This window comes from Chelonia mydas, chromosome 2 (assembly GCF_015237465.2).
Source record: "Chelonia mydas isolate rCheMyd1 chromosome 2, rCheMyd1.pri.v2, whole genome shotgun sequence".
Lineage (NCBI taxonomy): Eukaryota > Metazoa > Chordata > Testudines > Cheloniidae > Chelonia > Chelonia mydas.
The window spans coordinates 168,731,628-168,741,263 of NC_057850.1; the positions used below are offsets into that span (position 1 = coordinate 168,731,628).

The following is a 9,636-nucleotide window of genomic DNA, read 5'->3' on the forward strand; positions in this document are numbered from 1 at the left end:
GATTTACACAATTAGAGAAAATCACAATGCAAATGCTCCAATATTACCTCACAATATGGGTGCTATAAGGGAGATTAATGCATACAGCAACTTAGAAACATTCAATAAAGTCTAAATACTAAGCACATTTTATAACTATAATATCTATTCATCAATACTAATATATAGCTGAGCCAGACTAATTCTAGCTATGTATTTGTCAGTATCCAAGTGAGGCATGAGGACTTCGGCATAAGCTGGCACCTGGCTTGCCAGCGTCACAGGCGATAGAGATCCACAGAGGCTGACTCATCAACCCTGAATTGATGAAAAGAAGTTATGTAAAGGTGCTTACATCGCAGTGACATGCAGAAAACACTTTAGGAGCCCTTTGAAGTGAAATTGGGGTGTTTCCTGTGACTCTGGTGGAGTTCTTGGCTTGTCTGGATGCAGCTCAATCATCCCTCCTGAAATATTTGCTTCAAAATGCTTCTGAAGAGCAATTTTTAAAATTTTGGCATAGACGAGTTCTCCCAAATGTTTGGAAAATGACCTAGAGGATATCCCTCGCATTCACCCTGAGATTTTCATTCCCATTCCCCACTTCAAAGTACTCAAGTTGAACATTGTGATATAATATCAACATAGTTAGTATATTTTCACTAATGGAATATAAACATATCAGCAAAGCACATCTTAATAACAGAAGATTGTTTGCCAGATTCTGTCTATGGTTGTGAAAAAGAATTTTTGTTCAAATGAGATGACAAATGAATAAATTCCCCAGTCTTGTACCCACTTCTGTCTGAAGCATACACACCCCTGGTAGACAAAATATATTATAGTCTGAGGAGGTAAATTTTTGTGGGAACTCCTTTTTAAAACATTGGTAGCACATGACTTTAAGAACACATCTCGGGATTCTAATGATGACATGATTTATGACATCACAAAAAACATCACAGTTTATGAAGTCAGTAGGACCCTGAGGATGACTTTTAGCCTTGTATGAGGATTCAGGACAATGGGAGAAGAAGGAACAAAGACGTTTGCCATGAGGTCTCATGTTAACTTATTAACCAAATCCTTGACTATAGTGAGTCATTTTCCTTCTTTTCCTTCCTTCCTCCTCAATTGAGACCAAACTGTGTCCCATACTCTCTCCTGGGATGGGCACCATGAATCCTAGGGCAGTTCACAGTGAGATGCAGGACTTGGTGAAATTGAATCAGGGCTTTATAAATTCTGAAGATCGCCGCTTCCTTCGGGAATCAGTAGTGAGCCTGGAAAATTCCATGTCTCCCACTTCAAGCCATACAGCTGCAGGTGAGATGGTCAGTGAGGCAGATAAGCTCCTGAAAGAGGCTGGGAACAAAGTGAATGATTTGGAAACTGATGCAGAGGAAGTGATTGAACCAGACCAAGATGATCACCAAGAGATGGGAGACCAAAACTTGCAGGTAACAGATGAGATGATGACGCAGGCCAATGAAAAGAATAGGGAGGCCTTTGGTGTCCTGTCTAAAGGTGAGCTTCAGAAAGCAATTGACTTGTTCTCAGATGCCATCAAGCTGAATCCATATCTTGCCAACTCGTATACTAACAGAGCCAATGTCTTCATGTACCTACAGAAACCAAACGCTGCCATTAGCGACTGTAACAGAGCCATAGAGCTCAACCCTAACTTAGCACAGCCCTACAAGTTGCGAGGAAAAGCACTCCAGCTCCTGGGGCTCTTGGAAGAAGCAGCCTGTGACCTGGCCTTGGCTTGCAAACTGGGTTATGATGAAGATGCCAGTGATGTGGTAAAGGAAGTGCAGGTGCAAACCCAGAAGAACTCTGAACACAAAACAAAGAATGAGCAAAAATGTAAGCACGGGAAGACAATGGAGAGAGTGAAAAAGGCTCTGGCAAAAGGAAGAGCTGATAAGACAGCCCCATGGGATCAGGAAAAAGCTCAGAGGGAGAAGGAGTCCAGTGAGGAGTCCGAGAGTGAGGAGAGTGAGTTGGAGATCGATAATGAAGGAGTGATTGAACCCGATAAGGATGAGCCCCAAGAGATGGGCGATGAGAATCTGAAAGTAACAGACGAAATGATGAAGCAGGCCATTGAAAAGAAGAGGGAGGCTTTTGACGCGGTGGGTAAAGGAGAACTTCAGAGAGCTGTTGAGTTGTTCACAGATGCCATCAAACTGAACCCACGGCTTACAATTTTATATGCCAACCGAGCCAGTGTCTATGTGCAGTTGCAGAAGCCAAATGCTGCCATTAGAGACTGTGACAGAGCCATAAATATCAACCCTGACTCCGCACAGCCCTACAAGTGGCGAGGGAAAGCACTTCGGCTCCTGGGTTACTGGCAGGAGGCTGCCGAAGACCTGTCCTTGGCCTGTCAGCTGGATTATGATGAAGAGACCAATGCCATGCTGAATGAGGTGCAGCCAAGGGCCCAGAAAATCACCCACCACTGGAGAAAATATGAGCAAAAGCAAAAAGAAAAGAGATTTAAGGAGGCCCTGGAGAGAATGAAGAAAGCCATCGAGGAGAGGGAGGGAACTCAACTTCAAACACCTGAGGAACAGGAAAGAGGTGAGCTTGAGGCCTGGCAAGAAGAGGAAAGAGCTAAGCCTCAGGATACCCAGAAACATGAAAGAGTTAGGCTTCAGGCCTCCTGGGAACAATGGGGTGCACATCTTAAATACTCTAGAGAACAAGAAGGAGCTCTGCCAGTGGACCATGGGGACAAGGAGAAATTCCAGCTGAAGGCCCAGGGGAGAGCTGAGAGTGAGGAAGAGTCCAGTGAGGAGTCCGAGAGTGAGTTGGAGATCGATAATGAAGGAGTGATTGAACCTGATGAGGATGAGCCCCAAGAGATGGGCGATGAGAATCTGAAGGTAACAGACGAAATGATGAAGCAGGCCATTGAAAAGAAGAGGGAGGCTTTTGATGCGGTGGGTAAAGGAGAACTTCAGAGAGCTGTTGAGTTGTTCACAGATGCCATCAAACTGAACCCACGGCTTACAATTTTATATGCCAACCGAGCCAGTGTCTATGTGCAGTTGCAGAAGCCAAATGCTGCCATTAGAGACTGTGACAGAGCCATAAATATCAACCCTGACTCCGCACAGCCCTACAAGTGGCGAGGGAAAGCGCTTCGGCTCCTGGGTTACTGGCAGGAGGCTGCCGAGGACCTGTCCTTGGCCTGTCAGCTGGATTATGATGAAGAGACCAATGCCATGCTGAATGAGGTGCAGCCAAGGGCCCAGAAAATCACCCACCACTGGAGGAAGTATGAGCAAAAGTGCAAGGAAGATGAATTTAAGGAGATGGTAGAGAGGATAAAAAAAGTCTTGGAGGATCAGGAGAGTGCTCAGAAAGCCCTGGAAGAACTGGAGATATATGAGAAAGCAGCCCTGGAGGAACAGGAGAAAACCATGAAGGAACCTGAGACAGCTGAGCAGATAGTGCTGAAAGAACAGGAGGACAATCAACAGGAGCCAATGGAGGAACAAGAGAGAGCTCAGCAGAAGGTGTTGCAAGAGTCAGTTAAGCAGATGGATCTGGAGGAACAGTTGATAGCGTTGCAGACTGAGCTGGAAGAACAGTTGAAAACTCAGCAGATGGAGCTGGAGGAAGAGGAGAGAGCTCTGCAGAAGTTGCTGGAAGAACAGGAGAGGACCCAGAAGAAGGTGCTGGAAAAACAGGAGAAAACCCAAATGAAGGCTCTGGAAGAACTGGAAAGAGCTCAACAGCTGGCTCTGAAGGAACTGGAAAGAGCTCAGAAGAAGGTCTTAGAGGAACAGGAAAAAACTCAGAAGGCAGCCCTGGAAGAACAGGAGAGAGCTCAGAAGAAATCCCAGGAGGAAAAGGAGAGGGCTGAGAAAGCCCTGGAGGAACTGGCAAGAGCTCATAAGATGGCCCTGAAGGAGCTGGAGATTGCTCAGAAAAAAGGCCTGGAGGAACATGAAAGAGCCCAGCAGAAGGCCTTGGCAGAACAAAAGAAAGCTCATATGGCTATGGAAGAACTGGAGAAAGCTCATAAGAAGCAAGAGAGAGCGCAGAAGGCTGCCCTAGAGGAGCAGAAGAGAGCTCAGAAGGCCCTAGAGGTACTGGAAAGAGAACAGAGAAAGGCCATAGAGGAGCAGAAGAGAGCTCAAAAGAAGGCCATAGAGGAACAGGAAAAAGCCCAGAAAGCCCTGGAGGAACTGGCAAGAGTTCAGCAGCAGACCGTAGAGGAAAAAGAGAGAGCTCAGAAGAAGACCAGAGAGGAACAGGAAAGAGCCCAGAAAACCCTGGAAGAACTGGTGAGAGCTCAGAAAGAGGCCCTAGATGAACAAGAGAGAGCTCAGAAGAAGGCTACAGAGGAACAGAAAAGGGCTAAAAAGGCCTTGGAGGAACTGGAGAGAACTCAGAAAAAGACCTTGGAGGAACTGGAGAGAGCTCAGAAAAAGGCCCTGGAGGAACAAGAGAGAGCTCGAAAGAAAGCCCTGGAGGAACAGGAGAGGGCTCAAAAAGGCCTGGAGGAACTGGAGAAAGCTCAGAAAAAGGCCCTGGAGGAACAAGAGAGAGCTCAAAAGAAAGCCCTGGAGGAACAGGAGAGGGCTCAAAAAGGCTTGGAGGAACTAGAGAAAGCTCAGAAAAAGGCATTGGAGGAACTGGAGAGAGCTCAGAAAGAGGCAGTGGAGGAACAAGAGAAAGCTCAGAAGAAAGCCCTGGAGGAACAAGAGAAAGCTCAGAAAGCTCTGGAGGAACTGGAGAGAGCTCAGAAAAACTCCCTAGAGGAGCTGGAGAGAGTTCAGAAAGGGGTCCTGGAGAAACAAGGGAAAGCTCAGAAGAAAGCCCTGGAGGAACAGAAGAGGGCTCAGAAAGCTCTGGAGGAACTGGAGAGAGCTCAGAAAAACTCCCTAGAGGAGCTGGAGAGAGTTCAGAAAGGGGTCCTGGAGAAACAAGAGAAAGCTCAGAAGAAAGCCCTGGAGGAACAGAAGAGGGCTCAGAAAGCTCTGGAGAAACTGGAGACAGCTCATAAAAACTCCCTGGAGGAGCTGGAGAGAGTTCAGAAGGGGGTCCTGGATAAGCCAGAAAAAGCTCAGAAGGAGGCCCTGGAGGAACATGAGAGAGCTCAGAAAAAGGTTCCAGAGGAACAGGAGGAAGCTCAGAAAGAGGCCCAAGAAGAACATGAAATAACTCATAAAACGTTTTGTGAAGACCTGGAAAGAGCTCAGGACAAAGACTTAGAGGAATGGGAGAAAACTCATAAAAAGGTCTGTATAGAACAGGAAATAGATCAGGAGAAAGACATAGAGGAACAGGAAACAGCCATGGAGGAACAACTGAGAGCTCAAAAAGGTCCAGAGCATGCAACAAGTTCATTAAGACCTCTCGCAAAATCCATTTGGGACTATTTTGAATCAGGCTAGACTCAGAATTCTGACCCATTGTCTGAGTTTGTCCTGGAACCCAGCAAACATTAACAAACACAGGAATCAATGCATGCTCACTGCAGTGTGTAAATTTGGAGGTCGTGTACAACTGCTGTTTTCATTAAAGTGAAATTAAAACACAAATATGAACAGAATTTTTCCATTATTTTTTATTTCTCCGTCTAAACAGTTTTTAAAGGATTAAAGCACTTCTCATGCAGTGTTTTGACACATGCACAAGTATACATTGACTATTTGGAATACTCGTCTCCAGTTGAACATGAGTGCCTCAGGTACTCAGTCATTGGGCTGTAGAGTGGGTTAGAGAACCCAAAGACACTTCCTTCATCAGCCTAAATATTGCTACACTAATAGATAAACTGCAAATGGAGCTCGCACATCTGTCTCTCTGCCAACGTCTATTTGATCCCCCTGGTACTTTCTCAAAGACCGTTCCGTGAAGGGGAGGAGGGTTTGGAATCTTTCTCTCCTGATTATTGTTCCTGTAAAAGGGGATGAGGGAAAGAAGACATTGAACATCCAGCCAACAGAAAATATGTGGGAGGGATTTGAGCAGCAAGTTAGAGCTGACCATGACCAGCTGGGTGAGGGGCCTCCAGATAAATGGGTGATGGAGGGAATTATTACTGAAGAGGGAGGCCAGGGTCTTGATGTGGTGCTTTGAAAGGAAGAGGGAATTTATGGGTGGGAGCATGACTAAAGGGTGCATTGCTTGTGATGTATAGGCCACATGATCGGGATAAACTCTTAAGTTGCATGAGTTCATGAAAGGGGACATGATTCCGCAAGCTGCTCTGGGCAGGGAGAGCCCCTTTGATGTCAGCTGATATCTTTGCAGGCACAAGGGCCCACTCATGCGGAGCAGCTTGCAGCATCAAGACATAACCATTTTTTAAAATTAAATCTAAATTTGGGTGTGTAAAATCCAGTAATTTCCAACTTCAAGAGCGCAAAAATCATGAGTCTGGCCTCAAAACTCATGAGATTGGCTTAAAAATTATGAGGGTTTTTTTTTTAAAATAACACCTTTATTCTTTTCTGTGTGTTCTGATTTCTGAGATTTAGAGTCCACTTGGCTCATGGTTTCAAGCTCTTCTCTGCTACCATACATGCTAGAAACTTCTTTTTTATTGAACATAATTACTTGACTCCAGGAGCTGAGACTTTAAATAAAAACACCAAATATTGTGACAACTGGCAACACTGAAAATTCTCATGAATTATACATGGCTGAGCCCAAGGCAAATAAAGCAGAGGTTTAGAATCTACAACGGGAAAAAAGAATCCATGGCAAAAATGCTGCAGCTGCTAATTGCTTGGGGAGGGAGAATCCTTCTGATTATGCTCATTACAGCTAGAGGAACTAAAGAGGAGGTAGTCCCAAGCTAGCTTTGGAGGAAAAGTAGAATTAGAGGCTCTTAGGCTGGACCAAAGTTTCTGAAGCTAACTGATTGCTGCCTGAAGAAATTGGAGTGTATTGGGGCTGAAGCTTTGTGAAGGAGCATCCATCCAACACAAGCCCTGGAAGGGTTAAGGGGCCAATTAACTCCCTAGGCTGCACCTGGAGGAGGAGCCAGAGAGCATGGGAACAGGAAGGGCCTGTGTAAAGCTGAGAGTTGCTGCGGGTTGCAGTCACTCCCTGGGAAAAGGGAGGTGTGTTTGAGGCTGCGGGGTTCAGTAGTCTATAGTTACTCCTTGTGAGGAGGAGGTTTGAGCTGGTACACCCAGAGTGGGGGGAACCAAAAGCTGTAGGAAGGAGTCCAGGGAAGGCGCAACAGGGTCTAAGTGAAACCACAGTAGCCAGATATAGGGTTCCTAGACTGGAACCGGGAATAGTGGCCAGGCCTGGGTTCCCCCACCGGCCACTGGGGAAGTGGTATCATCGATCAGGTAGTGCCCAATAAGACTGCCTGAGACCAGTCATGCGAAAGGACTTTGGTACCCTGCAAGGGGGATATGTGGTGAGGGACCTGGCTAGAGTCCAAAAAGAAGGCAGCGGCTCCTGGAGCAAGAGAGGGGCCACAGATGGCAATAGACAGAGTGTGGCAAAAGAGAGAGTGTGACAGAGTGTGCAGGAAGGGGTATTGGCTGTGCAGAACTAAATCTCAAGAACAACCAGGAGGGGGCACCACCTGCAGTGAGTACAGTAGAGTGCCCCATCACAGTCTTCTAGAAAATGACCAATGTGACGGGGTAAAAGAAACTCCTGGTAATTTTACTCTGGGACTTGGCTGGAGGAATTCATACCTTAATACTTTCCCTTTCCATTATGGATGATGGAAGATCTATTTTGAACATGTCTTAAGCTTACAGATGTACCTACTTCTACTTTTTTTTTTTTTTTTTGTCTTAACAAACTACTCTGCAGCTTACCTCTTCCAATAAAGTTCTGCGGAAGTGGTGGTAGATGTGGAGTCCTCAGGGGTGAAAATGCATTGTCTTTTGACCCTCCCGCGCCCTTTGCAACTGTCCTGAATCTTGTGAGATGCTGAGTGCACTCCACTCCCGCTGATGTCCATGACAGTGGAAGATGCTTAGCAGAGAGTACATAGCAATACATTTTTAAAAGTACAATTGACAACAGTTTTAGGACACAAATATGCCCTGGCAGTTCAGTAAACATAATCACATCCGCACAGTGCTAAAGCAGGAGAGAGTGAGAGTGAGAATGGAACTGCGGATGAGCTACAATGAAACTGACTAATCTAACTTCAATGTTCTGGCTGAGTCAGTGCAGAAGTAAACATTCACCATGAATAAATAGTGAAAAGCAAATTGGTTATGAAACTCTTTCTACCTTTATTCAGAAAGCTTTTCTCCCCATAGATATAGATATTTTAATATAAACAGACCACAGCATACAAAATTACAGACAAAATGAATTGGAAGAAGTCTATTGTAAATTCTCTGGGGCAGGGAATGTGTCATCCTGTATATATAGCTACAGACAGTGTCTAGCATCTTGTGACCACTAATTATTAGAGTTGACCAGCAGTTTTACATTTAAACTGTTTTTAATGGAAAATTGGGGTTTTGACTCAATGAAATTTTTCATGAAAATTATCCGCTTTCCACAGAGAATTTCAAAGCTTAATAGAAAACCCCCAAAACATTTTTGATTTGTTCCATTGCAAATGTGTGTGTGTGGAGGGGGTGTGTATTATAACACCTTTCATTTTAGTCAAAACTTTCCCTGGGGGGAAACCTAATTTTCCAGCTAGTTCTAATAAATATTTATTGTCATGGTGGTTTCTTTAAAAAAATAAAACGATCATTCATTCTAAGCAAACAACAGTGGATGGGCAAACTTCAAAGAAAAACATTAGAAAGTTTCAGTTTAGTCCTAAATATGTCATTATTAAGAGAAAAAAAATAGAAATCAACAAAATAAAAAGGGTATGGCACTGTGTAGGAGTGCAGCAATTAACAGCATTCAGCTAACACCTTATTTATTTGTTTTTAATAATGTGTTAATATTACTGATGTGTGCAAAATGAAAACTGAGGAAGATGCATAGAAGAAAGGAAAGGAGAGAGGTAGTGTGAGAAGGAGAAAAAGGTACCAACAGGTTATGATAAAGTGGCTTCTCTGGCATGAAAATATTTTGCACATGTCCCAGGATGGGGAAGTACAAGTCCAGATTGAGACTTTCTGGAAGATGTTTCCCCCTCCCTCTCAGTATGATGGTAGATGATAAATCTGATTTCCACTCTGAGGGTGTGGTTCTGTCCAGGATATGAGTAAAACTCACTCTTGTATGAAACAAGAGCCATCTTCATCGAGGCTAAAGAGGAACGGTGTAACAGAAGGGATATTGGTATAGTTTAGTGCTTTTGAGGAACAGGTGCAGATAATAATCCAGGTGTCTGGTTCTCATGGACCAAAGGCTGTGATAGTGGGGGTTTGTCTACACATGAAAGTTTGTGAATTTAAAGCAGAAAACTAATCCAGAATAACTCTACATATGGACACGCTTGTTCCAGAATAGTTATTCCACAGTAGCTATTCCAGAATAACTCTATGTGTTGACAAACCATGAGGCAGGTGCATAGCTGCATCTCCAGCATTTTGTGTCCTGTGATCTGTTTAGTATCCAGTAGAACCTGTTAAATATTTTGTTTTAGGTTAGGCACAGGAAGGTATTTATGATTTTTTTTCAAAAAATTTGGTCTGGTATACTATGCTCTCTAGTGAGTTATGACCCTGTCAGAAATGA

General features: G+C 44.4%; 1 protein-coding gene across 1 annotated transcript; it reads left to right on the forward strand.

The window, feature by feature from the left end:
- Nucleotides 1-1,148: 1,148 nt before the first annotated feature.
- LOC102935747 (axoneme-associated protein mst101(2)) lies at nucleotides 1,149-5,397 on the forward strand. The gene has a single exon (XM_043540507.1). It carries the CDS (start codon nucleotides 1,149-1,151, stop codon nucleotides 5,394-5,396), a length of 4,248 nt encoding a protein of 1,415 aa, XP_043396442.1. The 3' UTR covers nucleotide 5,397.
- The last annotated feature ends 4,239 nt before the right edge of the window (nucleotides 5,398-9,636 follow it).